This window comes from Oryctolagus cuniculus, chromosome 15 (genome assembly GCF_051225735.1).
Source record: "Oryctolagus cuniculus isolate XC-2025 breed Fujian yellow rabbit chromosome 15, ASM5122573v1, whole genome shotgun sequence".
Classification (NCBI taxonomy): domain Eukaryota; kingdom Metazoa; phylum Chordata; class Mammalia; order Lagomorpha; family Leporidae; genus Oryctolagus; species Oryctolagus cuniculus.
The window spans coordinates 35664195-35685280 of NC_142881.1; the positions used below are offsets into that span (position 1 = coordinate 35664195).

Genomic DNA, 21086 nt, shown 5'->3' on the forward strand with positions numbered 1-21086 from the left:
AGCTGGCAATCACAGGTTTTTATAATACTCGCTACTATTGATGTGTGTCTTTGACCCACAAAGTACCCAGTGGATTGATGTACTTTGGTGTTTCTTCTGGATGGACTTTGGTCCACTGAAACGATGAAAGTAAACTGTCTTTCCCCTTGCTCTACTTTCCAATACTTTCCTCATCCCCAATCCAACCCAGAAATTCTTATCTAAATCAGTGTATGGTAGATCACAAGCCCTCTTTTGAAAAGGCTTCTGTAAACAAATCCAGGTGGATCCAATGAGCAACCAAAATTAAGATCTGATGTAATAAATTATTTGATTGGAAAATTGTTCAACATTCCTATTTATTACATTGGGAATTCATGACATTGAGGGCAATCATGTTTACCATACTTTGCATATAAAATGTTTATCCCATAACACATTTGGAAATACTTGACTATTTTCATTGAAAATATTTCAGAGAACTATATTAACATTACAATACTAAACATCATAACTAAAATAATTAATACTTTTATATTGAATACTTATCATGTAAATATTCACAACTTTCACAATTAAACCCCTAAAACAATCATTTGAGTGCAGATATTCTTTTTCTCTTTCAAATGAGGAAAGGGAGACTCTCAGAAAAGAGGACACCTGTAGTGTCTCAGAGCTCACACGTGGCAGAGCTGCAACAGGAACTGATACTTTTTCACGTCCATTGTGAAGCATTATGGCTCACATCTCAGGTTCCTCAAGAGCAATTTTTGAAATAAAATGTTACTCTGAAGAGACATCACATAGTTCTGTTAGTAGCTGGTTCTTACTTTCTGTAGAGAAGAAATAAAGGTAGAGTTTCTCCATTTTCCATCACTGCAGAGGTGAAACTTCGTGTATTCGCAGCAAGAGCCAATCTCAGAAAACTGGATAGAGAGGAGTGCACAAACTATGACTTCTCCCACCTCCCAGGCAGTACAAGACACTGCAGTCTGTGTTGCTTTCTTGGCCTGTCATTGTCTGAAAAAAACTCGATAAGATAGTGAGAAGCTAGAAAGGGAGACTGTGGACAGAACAACAAGCCAGTGGTGAATGGGATCAAGGATTTCTTTAAACAGACCCAGGGCACAGAAGGACCGCCATGTGCAGGCCTGACTGGGAGGTGACACCGTGTGAGCAGGAGGACATACACGGCACCAGAATGGCAAACCTTACCAGGTCACCTAGACATTGCTTGTACAAAGGAGTGTTCTGTAAAGATACCATTGTTTTGGTCCTAAATTGATAACTATTTCAATTTATTCTTGTTGTATGTATGCAAGATGCACAACAAGATGCTTTGAGATATATATACATATATTAAATCAAATTACTATCAAGCATTTTCATATCTACCATCTACACAGTTACCTTTTTTGATAAAACTCCTAAAAGCTACTCTGTTAGCAAATTTCCAAGTATTATTAAATAACTTCCATGATGCCCATTGTCTCTTTTGTTTTAAGTTTTAAGGATTTTATTCAGTGAGGGGAATAAATAGGCGAGTGAGGGCTTTAACTAAGGGAGAAAGAACAGTCTAGAGGCTAAGTGGAGGTCCATACCAAGCAGAGAGCAGGCCAGGAGCCACGTGCAGCAAGCATGCAGGCAGGAAAGCAGGGAGCGGGCAGCCCGAAGGCTCTGAGCCCTGAAGGCACAGGCAGCAAGGGCAACACAAAGGCAAGAAGGGTGACAAAAAAGGGAGGGCCCACCATGCTCCAGGCCTTTCCCCACTTCCAATGGAGAGTGGCTATGTAGCTGATTGGCAGGTGGGCATTCAGGTGGGGTTGGATAGGGGCATGTGATCACACAGGGGGCATGGTGGAGGGCGTGGACTCCAGCTTACAAATCTTCAGACTTACTCATCCTCCATAACTGCAAATGTATAACCTTTCACCTAATTTTTCTCTGTCTTCCTCAACCAAATCCCTGGCAATGATAAATATACTCATGTTTCTATATTTGACACTATTTTTTTTAGATTTTGCATACACCCTTTTTCTATCTATTCCTGGTGCTATTTCTCTTACCGTGCAGTTCCCCAATTCATCCATATTCCCACAAATGCCAGTATCTCCTCTGCTTCTAAGGTGAATCATGTTCTACTGGGTGCTTGTACATATCTCAGAATTCCTTTATAAACTCACCAGGTGATGAACATTAGGCTATTTCTGTACCCAGATGACGGTGCACTATGCTGGATAGTTGCAGCTATTTCTAAATACAGTAAGGAAAAGTCGGTTTTTCTCAAGAACTCAGATATGCAAAATTTAATTGTTCATCTCTAAAAATATGCTGATAATTTAAAGAGAATTTTCACACCTATAATGTTTCTTTAGAATCTCTCATCTGCCTTTGCTTAAGATGAGATGATTCCCATTTTAGAAATTCTGCCCCTTGCTCAAATAATTGGTTGTGGTTCCTGCAAGAGGCAGAGCTCAGGTTGAATTTCTTATCGCCTGAGTCCTGCTACCTTCCTAACAAGTAGACAATCAGTTCAACAGGGTTCACCAATATTTACTTACTGTCTTACACAGCAATGACTTGCAAATAAACATGAAGTTAGTCAATTATTGGAGCACAAGTTAATGAAAATGAGAATTGGAAAAAATTGGCTCTGTAGAATGCTTGCAAGTCCAATTTTGCTTCTTGACTGGGCTCTACAGCAGTTGTATTACCTGATTTGGATAAACTGAAATTGATGACCATTTTAGAGCTACAAATTTATCACCGAACAGTGGGTGTCTGTTACTCCTCCCTTTTACTGAGACCCCTTCCTGGCCTTTTCTCTTTATAGAATGAGAAAGATTCATACATAATTAGAGACAAAAGGGGCCACAAATATCCACCATCATAATCCCTACTTAATCTTAGGAATGTGAAGGTTTGGGATGAAGTTTTCCTAACACATCAGTAATTTTTATTTTTATTTTTTTTTTTATTTTTTTTAATTTTTTTTTTTTATTTTTTTTTATTTTTGACAGGCAGAGTGGACAGTGAGAGAGAGAGACAGAGAGAGAAAGGTCTTCCTTTGCCGTTGGTTCACCCTCCAATGGCCGCCGCTGCAGCCGGCGCACCGCGCTGATCCTGGCAGGAGCCAGGAGCCAGGTGCTTTTCCTGGTCTCCCATGGGGTGCAGGGCCCAAGCACCTGGGCCATCCTCCACTGCACTCCCTGGCCATAGCAGAGAGCTGGCCTGGAAGAGGGGCAACCGGGACAGAATCTGGCGCCCCAACCGGGACTAGAACCCGGTGTGCCGGCGCCGCAAGGTGGAGGATTAGCCTATTGAGCCACGGCGCCGGCTAAGTTTTCCTAACACATCAGTAAAAGACCCTCTTTTAGAACCTAGGTTTCAATTCCATGATTATCACATCAAAGGATTTCCTATCACTGACCTCTGGAGGACACCTTTTGAGGCTCTCCAGGGTCAGAGGGGAATGCAAACCTCAACTTGAGCACTGTTGTGAGTTAGACCTCTTTCTTATTCAACAAACATTCACCTTGAAGTGTAATATATATTGAGAATTTTGTATGGATCCTAAATGTATAATGTAACTCAGTAAGTTATTATGAAGGAACTGTGTGATTATTCCAGGATCTCAGAATCTCATTATATCTCCTCATGTTCACTACCTTCCCCCTCCCTAAATCTATCCTGGATAATGACATGGCCTGGCCTGGTTGTGGACTTAGTATAAATGGAATGGCACATTATTTTTTTAGTATCTGGTTTTTCCACTTCTTACAGTGTATCTGACATTCATTCACTATACAAAAAAGTAGTGAGTAAGTTGTTTTCTTTCTCCTGTTTTACTTTATTATTCCACACATTTTTTTCATTGTGCCTCTATGTGTATCCGAATTGATTAGGTCACAATTGATGTGAACAGTGCTGTTATTATCCTAATCATTATTATTCCATTCAGTATATCTCTAAAAACAATTGGAAAAGATACATATATTAATTCAGTTTTCATAACTACTTGCAATGAATAGTCCAAACAATTTAAGCAATATGTAATTATACTTAATACGAGTAACAATTCCTTCAATTTCTTCCCCAAGCAGCATGTTCATTCTTCATTTTAACCACTCTGACCAATGTGGATACATATCTCGTTGTAATTTCAATTTTCATTCCCAGAAAGCTTCAGGATACTGGGCACTTTTTTGAGATGTCCTTTGGCAACATCAAGTTTTCTTTTGTGGTGGATTTTTATCATTTATATGTGAGCCCATTGCTAATTTCATGTAAACAATTATATATGTATATTTATGAACAAATATATATTCACGTTATTACATATTTTATGTAAGATTTAAATTCCCAAATGTATAGAGAAGTTGGAAAGTATCAGCTCTTGGCAGTTCTGTTGGTGTTGTTCTGTTCTGCAGTTGCATCTGTGCTGATGGACTCTTCCCTCTGGGAACTCTCCAGGTCAGGGTGCATCATTCTGCTGAGTGACACATATTGTTGGTCCTATAAGATGACTAAGTGGTCTTAAGGTTATTATTAATCCTATAACCATAATGTCTCCTGAAAGATACTTCACAGGACCATACAAAAAAATTTATATACTTTGAATGTTTGCAAGTAAATTACTGACCAGAGTTCTAAAACTGAAAGGATTCCCTATACAGTTCTGTTTTTTTTTTTTCTTTAAGAAACAATACTTTTAAAAAGGAGAGAAGGATCCAACATGGGAAGCAGGATACACAGCAGACTCATAGAATGGCAAATGCCCTAAACAGCACTCTGACCTCAGAATCAACCCTTATGGCATTCGGATCTACCTAAAAAGCCCATGAGGGTTTTTCAGGCATGGAAAGCAAAGAAACTGTGGCAAAAAAAATTACCTAAATGAAAGATCTCTGTGAGCGAGATCCCAGTGGAAAGAACAGGCCATCAAAGAAGGAGGTACCTTTCTTTGAAGGGAGGAGAGAACTTCCACTTTGACTATGGCCTTGTCTAAATAAGATCGAAGTTGGTGAACTCAAGAGGCTTCCATAGCCTTGGCAGCTCATGACAAGAGCCTCGGGTGATTACTGATGTCGTAAATAAGAGTCTCAATTGTGAAATTAACAACAGCTCTCACTGTGCACCTGCTCCCCATGTAGGATCTCTGACCTTTATGTGTTGTACTATGTGAATTATCGGTATAACTAGTACTCAGTCAGTACTTTCTACGTTGTGTGCCTGTGTGGGTGCAGTCTGTTGACATCTTAGTATATACTAAGTTGATCTTCTGTATATAAAGATAATTGAAAATGAATCTTGATGAAGAATGAGATGGGAGAGGGAGTGGGAGATAGGATGGTTGTGGCCGGGAGGGAGGTTATGTGTGGAAAAGCCGCTATAATCCAGAAGTTGTACTTTGGATATTTATATTTATTAAATGAAAGTTGAATAAAGGAAACAATTCTCTGATAAAACCAAAATATAGCCTTCAAATACGAAATCCATATTGATGCACTAAAACCATCAAGTACTCATTTCCATGAGTATGTCATGAATCAGTTCTTTGTATTCCTCCTGGATCCAGCTCAGAATCCTAAATCCCTTTTTGTGACTAATTGCCAGGCCTCCTTAGCCAAGTACAGCCTGCAACAATCCCTTCATCTTCCCTTGACCTCTTTGACCCTTTTGGATTTGAAGGGCATACTCTGGGAGTTTGTAAAACACCTGGGATTGTCTGAGGATTCTTCATGATTAGACTGTGGCTATTCAACTTTGACAAGGCTGTTAAAGGAGGTGCTTCCACTTCTCTTTGGATCTAGTTGGTTGGCAAATATTTCAAATTCACTTGTGACCATTGATGCATAATGTAACCTATCACCCTGATGAACTTTATACTCTCATCTGAGGCACATTTCCCCAATTACAGATACACAAGGAAATGTTCTCTTTCTTTCCTGTGCTCACCTTGCGGATTGTGCTTCCATTGTACTGGATTGCAGACCAGGTATTGGTAATTTAAGATAAAATCCAAGTGGTTCCCATGTACGTTGATATTGAGAACCACTGAGACAAATGATTTAATGCAAATAAATTACTGAATACTCAAGATTCTTAGATTAATGACCATTTGGTAATTTATGACTTTGAGGGAAAGCAAGATACTCTATGACATGTACGTTAAGGGTCTCTTGTGTGCTATTCCAATATCTAGGACACTGTCTCCTTGGCAGTGGAAGCCTATCAAACACTCAGCACACTCTAACAGTATTACAGGTGCCTAAACATAAAACAGCTAACATGATTCATTCATCTTCAGTAACCAAATATACACCAAGTTACTAGCTGAACAAGTGCATATGCTTCTCACTATTATAAACACACTGAAAAGCAGAACTTATTTTTACTTTTCAAATAGAAGTGGAGAATCTGAAAGACCTGGGAAGATCACAGTGATCCCCAATGGCAAAAAAGGGATTTGAACTGAGATCTTCTGGTGCCCATTATGGTGCACAATGGCTCACACCACAGCTACCTGGACAACCATGTTAGCAAAACAAGCCAAACCCCAAACATTAGTTACTCATAATGAACACCACTGACTGTTCATGGAGCATAGGTGTAGGACCAGCATTGTGTTGCTGAGGGTTAAGCCAACGATTGGGGCACCCATGTCCAAATCGATATTGGAGAGAACATTCAAATACTGGTTCCTCTGCTTCTGATCCAGCTTCCTCCTAATGCATCCAGGGAAGGAGCAGATGTGAGAAAAGGTCTTAGGCCCTGTTACCCTTTTGGAAGATGAGACCCCATGGAATTCCAGTCTCCTTGATTCAGACAAATCCATTCCCGGCTACGGTGGGTTTTTGGGGAGTGAGCCAGCAGATGGAAGATCAGTGTGTATGCATGTGTGTGTGTGTGTGTGTGTATGGTTGGCTGGCTCTTGCTCTCTCTCTCTTTGCCTTTCAAGTACGGTAAGTAAATATATGATAGATAGATAGATAGATAGATAGGACACAGCCTTCGTATTAAATGGAGGCCCAATTTGGCTCCAATAAAAACAAGAAAAAAGGTGCATGAGAGTAAAGAAAACAAGACACGGAGAAAATAGGTGGTAAAGCTTAGCTTAGATCTCAAGTGTGCCATGTCCTGCTCTTTTGCACCAAGTAAGACAGTTCAACTGAGTTCACCAACACTCACTGATGGTGTACTATAAATGAATAGTTTGTGATTTTGCCTAACAAGAGACTTTCAAAATAAACAGTATTTAGTTAATAATTAAAGCAGTAGTTGAACAAAATCAGGATCAAAATGTTTGGGGTATAACCTTTAGAAGTTGAGTAAGCTCTCATCTCCATAAACTCTTCATCCAGGACAAAGGGCAGATATTTTTGCCTAGATGACATAATTCCAAATTCTTTGAATAACCCATCAACTGGATTTGGAAGAAAACTTAACCTACCAAGATTAACTCAAGAATATATGGATAACCTAAACAGACCATAATCAGCAATGAGATCAAAGCAGTAATCAAAAGTCTGCCATCTAGGAAAAGTCTGGGACCTGATGGCTTTGCTATTGAATTCTATAAATCATTCAAAAAGGAAGTAACTCCAATACTCTTCAAACTACCTCTAACTACTAAACAGGATGGAACGTGCTGAGTTTGTTTTATGAGACCAACATTACTTTGATACCAAAACCAAAGACAGGACATGAAAAGAAAACTATAGACCTATAACCTTAATGAACATAGTTGCAAAGATTCTCGAGAAAATACTAGCAAATTTTATCTAAAACTACCCCAAAAAATCATTCATCACAATCAATTGGGATTTATCCCAGAAATGCAAGGGTGGTTCAACATTTGCAAACCAATAGATGTCATAAATCATATCAATAGAGTGAAAAATAAACACCATAGGGTTATCTCAATAGATGTAGAGAAAGCATTTAATAAGATTCAACATCTCTTCATGACAAAAACCATGCACAAATTCAGTATAGAAGCAACATTCCTCAAAATTATAAAGGCTATATATGTCATACAAACAGCCAAAATCAAACTGTTTGAAAGCATTTCCCCTCAGATCTGGAACAAGGCAAGGATGTCCTCTTTCACCACTCTTACTCTACATAGCACAGGAAATGTTAGCAAAAATAATTAGGGAGGAGAAAGAAATAAAGGGCATCAAAGCTGGAAAAGAGGAAGTGAAATTATCTATGTTTGCAAAAGACATGGTGTTGTGCACCGGGAAATCTAAACACTCCACCAAAAAGCTGCTAGAGTTGATAAACCTATTTCAGTATAGAATCAGGTTAAAAATAAACTCACAGGGGCCAGCGCCATGGCTCATTTGGTTAATCCTTTGCCTGCAGCGCATCCCATATAGGCGCCGGTTCTAGTCCCAGTTGCTCCTCTTCCAGTCCAGCTCTCTGCTGTGGCCCGAGAGGGCAGCGAAGGATGGCCCAAGTGCTTGGGCCCTGTACCCGTATGGGAGACCAGGAGGAAGCACCTGGCTCCTGGCTTCAGATCAGTGCAGTGCCAGCCATAGAGGCCACTTGGGGAGTGAATCGAAGGAAGGAAGACCTTTCTCTCTGCCTCTCTCACTATCTATAACTCTACCTGTCAAGTAAAAGAAAAAAAGGAGAACTTGCAAAAAACAGTAGCTTTTTGTATGCTAACAATGAACCTACAGAAAGAGAAATCAAAAAAGAAATACCATAGAGAATAGCCACACTAAAACAAATATTTAGGAATAAATTTAACTAAATTAGTGAAAAACTCCACAGACAAGAGTTTTTCCAATTAATATTATCTTTTTGATGTTCATTCATGTTGTTGCCATTAGTAGTAAAGGAACACCTTTCTTACATTTTCCAAAGACCTGAGTCTTTCAGTATATATTTCCTTTAAACACAGTGATTTTCCTATCAAACTATACTAAAACCATTTAAAGAGCCACATGTTACGCCTAGTTGTTATGTCTCTAGCCAGTGTCTGACTCAAATAATTCTTCATGCTTTTCTTGACATCTATGACATTGACACAGTTTGAGGCTATTGGCAAAATGCTTATTAATATCCCTCAATCTGAGTTTGTTTGATGTTACTCAATGATCAAATTCAGCTTATGCACCTCTGGGAAGATTATCACTTCTGGGGACCCATATTTTATGTCGAACATGCTTACCTGTTACATATTGAATAGTATTTATTTCATTACTAGTGTCAGGTAATTTCTAGCAGTCTCTTCCACTTAAAAGTTATACTTCTCAAGATTTTGTTAAAGATTTGTTTCTTTATTTGAAAGTCAGAGTCACAAAGAGAGAGGGAGAGACACAAAGAGGGAGGTCTTCGTATACTGGCTCGTTCCCCAGTGGCCACAGTGGCCAGGGCTGAGCCAGACCAAAGCCAGGAGCCAAGAGGTTCATCTGGGTCTCTCACATGGGTGGCAGGGGCCCAAGTACTTGTTCCATCTTCTACTGCTTTCCCAGGCCTTTAGCAGTGAGATGGATCAGAAGAGGAGCAGCCAGTTCTCCCCATGCTTCATCGTCTGAAGTGTCTATAGACTCACAGAGGCCAAGGAATTGAAATCAAGACAAATTATCTGTCAGTTGCTGCTGGCAAGAACTCATTTTTGTGTAGCATATGTGGGGCACTGGAGGGAATGTTTGGCCCTTTCATTTAAGTTCAGAGATACAGTGGGGAAACTAATCTTTCTGCCCATGGCAGAGTAGCTTCTACAGTCTCACCCTCCCACAAACTGCACAGCTTCAGCCTAGAAAAATTACAAGAATACAGCCCATGAAAGTAGAGGAGAGTTATCCTATTGGACACACACCAGAGGTCTCTGGGTACACAGCTTTTGTGCCAACACAGGCCTTATGGTTCTGTTCACAAGGAATGTTTTGCATCCTCAGATGATAATTTTCAGGCTTTCTTATTTAATGAACATCATTTAAGTTATTCTCATCCTATTGTACTCTATTCATGATATAGCTAGTAACTAGATGGAGAATGCAAATAGTGTTTTTTCCTAATTTTATTAATATAAAAAGAATAAATTTCTTTTATTTCTTTTATTTATCTAAGAAGATAACCATACTTCCCTACCTCTCACTCTCCCTCCCTCCTTCAATCCCCCTCCATCCTTCCATTTTTTATTTAATTTTTGCAAAAACATAATTTTAGTCCACTATATAATTACAGACTTAATGCAACACTAACCATAATATTAAACAAGTAACAAGTGGAAAGACCACAGTTCCACAATTTCAAGAGCTAAAAACAACAAATAACAATATGTCCATTTCATTCCTATTCATTTTTTTGTATTCTATATTAACTACCACATATCATGGAAAACACGATATTTGTCCTTTGGAGACTAACTTATTTCATACTATTTTCCATAATGGTTATTCTAGGGAGCTAGATCAGAAGTGGAGCAGCCAAGACTCAAACTCATATGGGATGCTAGCACCTCAGGCTGGAGCTTTAGCCCACTGTGCCACAGTGCCAGCCCCACATTTGTTATTTTTTGATTTTTGGATAATAATATTTCTAACTGGTGTTAGGTGAAATCTTATTGTCTTTTTTATTTGCATTTCCCTAAAGGCTATTGATCTTGAGTATTTTTTCTTGTGTCTGTTGGCCACTTGTGTTTCATCCTTTGAAAAATGACTCTTCATGCCATTTTCCCATTTCTTCACTAGATTCTTTGTTTTTGTTGTTGTTTAGTTTCTTGAGTTTTTTATGGTCTTGGATATTAACTCTTTATCAGTTGCATAGTTTAAAAATACTTTCTCTCAGGGAGCGGAGCCAAGATAGCAGAATAGTGAGGGCGTACTCCGATAGTCCGGGAAAATTTAGTTTAATAAAAGTGGAGTTACAGTAGCCTCAGAAAAAGCATCAGGAAAAAATTGCAGAGGAAACTCTTCCAGATCTAGTGGCTGTGACTCGGAGGACCTACGGGGAGAGCAAGGTCGCCCACTGCACGGAAGCTTAACCGCGGGAGCTGCAGGGTCTGCGCGCCACTGCTGGAAGGGGAGTGGATGTGACACAGACGACCAGTGGGGAGAGCAGGGATGCCCAGGGCTCCAAGTCTACACATCGGCGCTGGAAGGGGAGGTGAGCTCAGTAACCCAAGACATTGGTGGGGAAATGGCGGACAGAATCTAGAGGGAAGTGGGCTTGAGGCAGGAAAGTTCACCATATTGACTACAGGAGAGAAGGAAAAAAAAAAGGTGGGGGGGGTACAGGTACAGACGAGTTTCTCTCTCTGCCAACCTTGCAAAGGCGAGCAAGAGACAAAGAGCAGGCCCCACTCTGGATATACATAACAAAAGGGTAGAGCTAAGGAACTGAGGCACTACAATTCAGTAGCCTAGGCAATCCAGTGGGAGTCTGCAGGAGAAACTGAGCCCGCACAGACTCTTTGGGTAGAAGCCAGAGATCGGAAGCTAAATACCATCAATTCTGTTCAGCCGTGCGGTATTACTTACCTCCTGAATAAAAAAATAAAATAAAATAAAATAAATAAATAAATAAATAAATAGAGATTTACCATGCATAACCTGAGGGTGTCACCTTTGCACACCCTTAACCAGGAAGAACCAAGCAGAGCTCTCAGGCCACACCCATCTCAAGCCTCCAAGGCTCCTCCAACAGCAGACAGTCCTCTTAACACAGACATAGTATAAAAAAAAAAAAAAAACTCACAGTGAGGGAAGAAGAATTAACAATGCCAAGCAACAAACACAAAAATCTAGGGAACAAGATCAGCAATGACACTATGACGCCTCCAAGTAAACAAAATATCCCAAGCCAAGATTATGAAGATGATGAGATAGAAGAAATGCAAGATACGGATTTCAAAAAATTTATGATAAGTACATTTAGAAGTTTTCAAAAGCAAATCCTTGAACTCAGAAATCCTTATTGGACAGGGTTGAAAATCTCTCTCGTGAAAATGAAAATTTTAAGGAAGAATCTAAATGAAACGCAGAAACTAGTAGAACAGGAAAGTGTGATAGTGAAGAGAAATCAAAATGAAATGAAGAGCTCAATAGATCAAACCACAAACACATTAGAAAGTCTAAAAAACAGAGTCAGTGAAACAGAAGAGAGAATATCGGACTTAGAAGACAGAGAACAGGAAAACATTCAGTCAAACCAAAGAAAAGAAGAGGAAATTAGAAATCTAAAAAATATTGTTGGGAATCTACAGGATACTATTTAAAAAACCAACATTCGAGTTCTAGGAGTTCCTGAAGGCATGGAGAGAGAGAAAGGATTAGAAGGCCTTTTTAGTGAGATACTAGCAGAGAACTTTCCGGGTTTGGAGAAGGACAGAGACATCCTAGTACAGGAAGCTCATAGAACCCCTAGTAAACATGACCAAAAGAGATCCTCACCAGGACACATTGTAATGAAACTCACCACAGTGAAACATAAAGAAAAGATCCTACAATGTGCAAAAGAGAAACGTCAAATTACTCTCAGAGGATCTCCAATTAGACTCACAGCAGACTTCTCATCAGAAACACTAAGGCTAGGAGGGAATGGTGAGACATAGCACAGGTGCTAAGAGAGAAAAATTGCCAGGCCAGAATATTATATCCTGCTAAGCTCTCATTTGTGAATGAAGGTGAAATAAAGACCTTTCATAGCAAACAGAAATTGAAAGAGTTTGCCGCCACTCATCCGGCCCTGAAAAAGATACTTAAAGATGTGCTACACTCAGAAACACAGAAACATGGCCATCAATATGAAAGAAGGTAAAAGAAGAAAACCTACCAGTAAAAGATCATCGGAAGCTCAAAGCACATACTAGAAAATATCTTCGGGAAAATGGCAGGGCAAAGTCACTATGTATCAATAGTCACATTAAACGTGAATGGACTTAACTCTTCAGTTAAAAGGTACAGACTGGCTGAATGGATTAAGGAACAAAATCCAACTATTTGCTGCCTACAAGAAATACATCTCTCTAACAAAGATGCATGCAGACTGAAAGTGAAAGGTTGGAAAAAGATATTCCATGCCAACAGAAACCAAAAAAAGCAGGTGCAGCCATATTAATATCAGACAAAATAAACTTTAATATAAAAACTGTTAAGAGAGACAGAGGGGCACTATATAATGATTAAGGGTTCAATTCAACAGGAAGATGAAACTATTATAAATGTATATGCACCTAATTACAGGGCACCGGTCTATTTAAAAGATATGTTAAGGGACTTAAAGGGAGACTTAGATTCCAATACAATAGTAGTGGGGGACTTCAATACTTCACTCTCAGAAATAGACAGATCATCCAGACAGAAGATCAACAAGGAAACAGCAGATTTAATCAATCCTATTGCCCAAATGGGTCTAACAGATATCTATAGAACTTTTCATCCTACATTTAAGGAATTCACATTCTTCTCAGCAGTGCATGGAACCATCTCTAGGATTGATCACATACTAGGCCATAATGCAAGTCTCAGCAAATTTAAAAGAATTAGAATCATACCATGCAGCTTCTCAGACCACAGCGGAATGAAGCTGGAAATTAGCAACTCAGGAAACCATAGAAAGTATGAAAACACGTGGAGACTGAACAACGTGCTCCTGAATGAACACTGGGTCATTCAAGAAATCAAAAGAGAAAACAAAAACTTTCTGGAAGTAAATGAGGATAACAACACAACATATCAAAACTTATGGGATACGGCAAAAGCAGTATTGAGAGGCAAGTTTATAGCAATAGATGCCTATATCAAGAAGTTAGAAAGGTACCAAATAAATGAGCTTTCAGCGCATCTCAAGGACCTAAAAAAACTGCAGCAAATCAGACCCAAATCTAGTAGGAGAAGAGAAATAATTAAAATCAGAGAAGAAATCAATATGATTGAATCCAAAAAAAATTACAAAAACTCAGCCAAGCGAAGAGCTGGTTTTTTGAAAAAATAAACAAAATTGACACCCCATTGGCCCAACTAACTAAAAAAAGAAGCAAAAAGACCCAAATCAAAAAAATCAGAGATGAAAAAGGAAACGTAACAACAGACACCACAGAAATAAAAAGAATCATCAGAAATTACTACAAGGACTTGTATGCCAGCAAACAGGGAAACCTATCAGAAATGGATAGATTCCTGGACACATGCAACCTACCTAAATTGAACCTTGAAGACATAGAAAACCTAAACAGACCCATAACTGAGAAAGAAATTGAAACAGTAATAAAGGCCCTCAAAAAAAAAAAGCCCAGGACCACATGGATTCACTGCTGAATTCTACCAGACATTTAAAGAACTAATTCCAGAACTATTCAGAACAATCGAAGAAGAGGGAATCCTCCCAAATTCTTTCTATGAAGCCAGCATCACCTTAATTCCTAAGCCAGAGAAAGATGAAGCACTGAAAGAAAATTACAGACCAATATCCCTGATGAACATAGACGCAAAAATCCTCAATAAAATTCTCGTCAATAAAATACAACAACACATCAGAAAGATCATCCACCCAGACCAAGTGGGATTTATCCCTGGTATGCAGGGATGTTTCAACATTCGCAAATCAATGTGATTCACCACATTAACAGACTGCAGAAGAAAAACCATATGATTATCTCAATAGATGCAGAGAAAGCATTCGATAAAATTCAACACCCTTTCATGATGAAAACTCTAAGCAAATTGGATATAGAAGAAACATTCCTCAATGTAATCAAAGCAATTTATGAAAAACCCACAGCCAGCATCCTATTGAATGGGGAAAAGTTGGAAGCATTTCCACTGAGATCTGGCACCAGACAGGGATGCCCACTCTCATCACTGCTATTTTCCATAGTTCTGGAAGTTTTAGCCAAAATCATCAGACAAGAAAAAGAAATTAAAGGGATACATTTTGGGAAGGAAGAAGTCAAACTATCCCTCTTTGCAGATGATATGATTCTTTACTTAGAGGATCCAAAGAACTCTACTAAGAGACTATTGGAACTCATAGAAGACTTTGGCAAAGTAGCAGGGTATAAAATCAATGCACAAAAATCAACAACCTATGTATACACAGGCAATGCCATGACTGAGAAAGAACTGCTAAGATCAATCCCATTCACAATAGCTACAAAAACAATCAAATACCTTGGAATAAACTTAACCAAGGACGTTCAAGATCTCTACAATGAGAATTACAAAATCTTAAAGAAAGAAATAGAAGAGGATACCAAAAAATGGAAAAATCTTCCATGCTCATGGACTGGAAGAATCAACATCATCAAAATGTCCATTCTCCCAAAAGCAATTTATAGATTCAATGCAATACCAATCAAGATACCAAAGACATTCTTCTCAGATCTAGAAACAATGATGCTGAAATTTATATGGAGGCACAAGAGAGTTCGAATAGCTAAAGCAATCTTGTACAACAAAAACAAGGCCTGAGGCATCACAATACCAGATTTCAGGACATACTACAGGGCAGTTGTAACCAAAACAGCATGGTACTGGTACAGAAACAGATGGATAGACCAATGGAACAGAATTGAAACACCAGAAATCAACCCAAACATCTGCAGCCAACTTATATTTGATCAAGGATCTAAAACTAATTCCTGCAGCAAGGACAGTCTATTCAATAAATGGTGCTGGGAAAACTGGATTTCCACGTGCAGAAGCATGAAGCAAGACCCCTACCTTACACCTTACACAAAAATCCACTCAACATGGATTAAAGACCTAAATCTACGACCTGACACCATCAAGTTACTAGAGAACATTGGAGAAACCCTTCAAGATATTGGCACAGGCAAAGAATGTCTGGAAAAGACCTGGGAGGCACAGGCAGTCAAAGCCAAAATCAACTATTGGGATTGCATCAAATTGAGAAGTTTCTGTACTGCAAAAGAAACAGTCAGGAGAGTGAAGAGACAACCGACAGAATGGGAAAAAATATTTGCAAACTATGCAACAGATAAAGGGTTAATACCTAGAATCTACAAAGAGATCAAGACACTCCACAACATCAAAACAAACAACCCACTTAAGAGATGGGCCAAGGACCTCAATAGACATTTTTCAAAAGAGGAAATCCAAATGGCCAACAGACACATGAAAAAATGTTCAAGGTCAAAAGCAATTAGGGAAACAAAATCAAAACCACAATGAGGTTTCAACTCACCCTGTTTAAAATGGCTCACATACAGAAATCTACCAACAACAGATGCTGGAGAGGATGTGGGGAAAAAGGAACACTAACCCACTGTTGGTGGGAATGCAAACTGGTCAAGCCACTATGGAAGTCAGTTTGGAGATTCCTCAGAAACCTGAAGATAACCCTACCATTCAACCCTGCCATCCCACTCCTTGGAATTTATTCAAAGGAATTTAAATTGGCAAACAAAGGAGCTGTCTCCACCTCAATGTTTATTGCAGCTCAATTCACAATAGCTAAGACTTGGAACCAACCTAAATGCCCATCAGTGGTAGACAGGATAAAGAAATTATGGGATATGTACTCTATCGAATACTATACAGCAGTCAAAAACAACGAAATCCGGTCATTTGCAACAAAATGGAGGAATCTGGAACACATCATGCTGAGTGAAATAAGCCAGTCCCAAAGGAACAAATATCATATGTTCTCCCTGATTGGTGACAACTGACTGAACACCAAAAAGGAAACCTGTTGAATGAAATGGACACTATGAGAAACAGTGGCTTGATCAGCATAGCCCTGACTCTTAATGAACAACTTAATATGTTATCCCTCTTAGTATTTTTTGTCTGTTCTACTTAATACTACTGGTTTAATTCTGTAATTAATATGCAGTTATTCTTCAGTGTTGAAATTTAACTGAAATGTGATCTCTGTTAAATATAAGAGTGGGAATAAGAGAGGGAAGAGATGTGCAATTCGGGACATGCTCAAGCTGACTTGCCTCAAACGGTAGAGTTAGAAACATACCAGGGGATTCCAATTCAATCCCATCAAGGTGGCATGTACCAATGCCATCTCACTAGTCCCAGTGATCAATTTCTGTTCACAATTGATCATAATGATAGGACTAAGAACCAAAGGGAAAACATAAAAAAGTCTAGTGGCAGCTAATACTAACGATAGAATAAATAAAGGGGAGAGTGATCCAACATGGGAAGCAAGATACACAGCAGACTCATAGAATGGTGGATGTCCTAAACAGCACTCTGGCCTCAGAATCTGCCCTAAAGTCATGTGGATCTGGCTGAAAAGCCCATGAGAGTATTTCAGGCATGGAAAGCCAAGACACTCTGGCAAAAAAAAGAGACCTAAATGAAAGATCTCTGTGAGTGAGATCCCAGTGGAAAGAACGGGTCTTCAAAGAAGGAGGTAGCTTTCTCTGAAGGGAGGAGAGAACCTCCACTTTGACTATGACCTTGTCTAAATAAGATAATAGTCAGTGAACTCAAAAGGCTTCCATAGCCTTGGAAACTCATAACTGGAGCATAGGGAGATTACTGATGCCATAAACAGGAGTGTCAAATTGTTAAGTCAACAACAGGAGTCATTGTGTACTTACGTCTCATGTGGGATCTGTCCTTAGTGTGTTGTCCAATGTGAAGTAATGCTATAACTATACTGAAACAGTATTTTACACTTTGTGTTTCTGTGTGGGTGCAGACTGATGAAATTTTTACTTAATATATACTGAATTGGTCTTCTGTATATAAACAAAATGAAAATGAATCTTGATAAGAATGGAAGGGGAGAGAGAGCAGGAAAGGGGAATGTTGTGGGTAGGAGGGAAGTCATCAGGGTGGGGGGAGCCAATGTAATCCATAAGCTGTACTTTGACAATCTATATCCATTAAATAAAAGTTAAAAAAAAAAGAAAGCCAGAATCATAGGAAGCCAAAAAAAAAAAAAAAAATACTTTCTCCCATTCTGTTGGTGGTCTCATCAGTTTGTTGACTGTTTCCTTTGCAATGCAGAAGCTTCTTAACCTGATGTATTCCCATTGTATATATTTGTTTTTACTGCCTGTGCTTCTGGGATATAATCCAAGAGGTCTTTGCCTAAGCCAATGTCTTGCAGTGTTACCCTTATGTTTTTCTCCAGTGATTTAATGGTTTCACATCTTCAGTTTAGAATCTTGATATATTGTGATTTGACTTATTATGGGGTGTAATGTAGGGGCCTTGTTTCATACATCCACATGCAGAGATCCAATTTTCCCCACACCATTCGTTGAAGATAGTGTCCTTTCTCCAGGGAGTAATTTTTTAAGATTTATTTATTTATTTGAGAGGCAAAGTCATAGACATAGAGGGAGAGACAGAGAGAGAGAGGTCGTCCATCCGCTGGTTTGCTCCCCAAATGGCTGCAAAGGGCCAGAGCTGGGCTGCTCTGAAGCCAGGAGCCAGGAGCTTCCCAAGGTCCTTCATGTGGGTGCAGGGACCCAAGCACTTGAGACATCTTCCACTGCTTTCCCAGGCCATAAACAGAGAGCTGGATTAGAAGAGGTGCAGCTGATACACAAAACGGCACTCATAAGGGATACCCACTGCCACAGGCAGGGGCTTAACCTATTATGCCACAGAACCAGCCCACAAGGAGTGATTTCATCTTCTTTGTCAAAGCTTAGTTGGTTGTTGATGTGTGGATTAATTTTGGGGGTTTCTATTCTGTTCCATCAGCCCACAATCTATTTTTGTGTCAGTGCCCAAGTGTTTTGATTATAACAGCTCTGTAGTATGCCTAGGAATGTGGTATTGTGATACCTCTGGCTTTGTTTTTATTGTTTAAGATTGCTTTAGTTATTCAGGATTGCTTGTCTTTCAACATGAATTTTAGGATAGATTTTTCTAGGTCAGAGAAGAATGTCCTTGGTATTTTCCTTAAGATTTCATTCAATATTTAAATTGCTTTGGATAGTATGAATATTGTGATATTGATTCTTCTAATTCATGAATATTGAAGATTGTTACATTTTTTTGTGTGTCTTCATTATTCCTTTCCATAATGTTTGCAATTTTCATTGTGAAAATCTTTCACAATGCAATTCATGTTGTAGAAATTTTTCACATTCACTCTATGGCAAGGTATTTGAATTTTTTGTAGCTGTTGTGAGTGACATTTATCTTACAAGTTCTTTCTCAGCCATAGCATTGTTAGTGTATACAAAGATTAATGAATTTTGTGTGTTGATTTTACTCTGCAAATTCACCAAACCCTCTTATGAGTTCTAATAATTTTTAATGGAGTCTTTTGATTCCTCTTTACAGAGGATCATGTCATCTGCACACAGGAATACTTTCATTTCCTCCTTTTCAACTTGTATCACTTTGATTCCCTTTTCTTGCCTAATGGCTCTGGCTAAAACTTCCAGAGCTATCTTGAATAGTGATGATGCAAGTGGGCATCCGTATCTGGTTCTGGATCTTGGTGGAAATGCTTCCAAGTTTTCCCCATTCAGTATGATGCTGGCTGTGGATTTTTCATATATTGCCTTGATTGTGTTAAGGAATGTTCCTTCTATACCCAATTTGCTTAGGATTTTTTTTTCTCATGATAGGATGTTATATTTTACCAAATATTACCAAATGCTCTTTCTGCATCCATTGAGATAATCATATGCTTTATAGTCTTCAATTTATCAATATGATATCTCATATTTATTCATTTGCATATGTTAAACCATCCCTGCATCTGACTTGGTCGAGGAATAAATCCCACTTGGTCCAGGTGAATGATCTTTCTTGTGTGTTGTAGGATTCTATTAGGTAGAGTTTAGCTGAGGATTTTTGCATCTGTGTGCATCAGAGATATTGCTCTTACTTTATTGCATCTTTTTCTGGTTTTGGAATTAAAGTGATGCTGGTCTCATAGAAGGAGTTTGGAAGATTCCCTCACTTTAAATTGTTTTGAATAGTTAGAGAAGAATTGCAATTAGATCTTTAAAAGTTTGATAGACTTTAGCAACGAAGCCATTCTGCCCTGGACTTTTCTTTGTTGGAATGGTCTTTATTACTGATTCAGTCTCTTTCTTTGTTATTGGTCTAGTTAAGATTTCTATGTCTTTATGACTCAATTTTGGTAGATTGTGTGTGTCCAGAAATCTTTCCATTTTTTCTAGATTTTCCAATTTGTTGTCATATACCTGTTTGTAGTAATTCCTAATGATTCTTTTTTTCCTGTGATATCCATTCTAACACCTATTTTGTACTCTGATTTAATTAATTTGAGTCTCCTCCTTTTTTTTCCTTATTTGGGCCAACAGTATATTAATTTTGTTTATTTTTTCAGAAAACCAGCTCTCCAGTTCACTGATCTTTTGCATCTTTTTTTCATTTCAATTTTATGTATTTCTTCTCTAATTCTGCTTATTTCTTTCATCCTACTAACATTCAGTTTGTTTTGTTCTTGCTTTTCTAGGTCGTGGACCTGTATAGTTAGATTACTTATTTGATGCCTTTCCAATGTCTTGATGTGTCACTAATTTCTATAAAATTCCCTCTTAACATCGCTTTTGCTGTTTCTATAAGTTTTGATATGTTGTGTTGTCATCTTCATTCATTTCTAGGAATTTTTTGAATTTCTCTTTGTTTTTTTTTTCTAAGACCCACAGTTCATTCAGGAACATGTGTTCAATCTCCATGTGTTTTCATATTTTCTAGTCTTCATTAAGTTGTTAATATCCAGCTTCAGTCCATTGTAGTCAGAAAAGATACATGGCATGGTTTCAATTTTTTTTTAATTTGTTGAAACTTGCTTTATGGGCTAGCATATGGCCTATTTTAGAGAAAGTTCCATGCATTGATGAAAAGAATGTGTATTCTACAGCTGTGGGGTAAATTGTTCTGTAGCTATCAATTAAGTCCATTTTGTCTAGAGTGTAGATTAGCTCTGTTGTTTCTTTGTTGATTTTTTGTCTACTTCATCTGTCCATTGGTGAAAGTGGTGTGTTGAAGTCACTCATTATTATTGTATTGGAGCTTTTGTCCCATTTTAGAGCCATTAACATTCATTTTAAGTTGACAGTTGCCCTAGCATTGGGTGCATATACATTTACTTTAGTCTCATCTGCCTGTTGGATTGATCCCTTAAACCTTACATAATGCCTTCCTATGTCCCTTTTAATGCTC

At 38.5% G+C, this 21086-nt stretch overlaps 1 protein-coding gene across 2 annotated transcripts in view; it reads right to left on the minus strand.

Moving 5' to 3' along the window:
- Positions 1 to 844: 844 nt before the first annotated feature.
- Positions 845 to 21086, minus strand: part of LOC100346305 (cytochrome P450 2C1) — a 77791-nt gene continuing 57549 nt past the window's right edge. The window contains exon 10 of one of the 2 annotated variants that reach the window (XR_016222101.1): positions 845 to 999. Coding sequence is in view for 1 of the 2 variants with exons in the window: in XM_089314711.1 (XP_089170837.1) it covers positions 929 to 999 (71 nt within the window). In the remaining variant the exon portion in view is untranslated. The remainder of the gene's footprint in view (positions 1000 to 21086) is intronic. The other variant, XM_089314711.1, reaches the window with a different exon arrangement.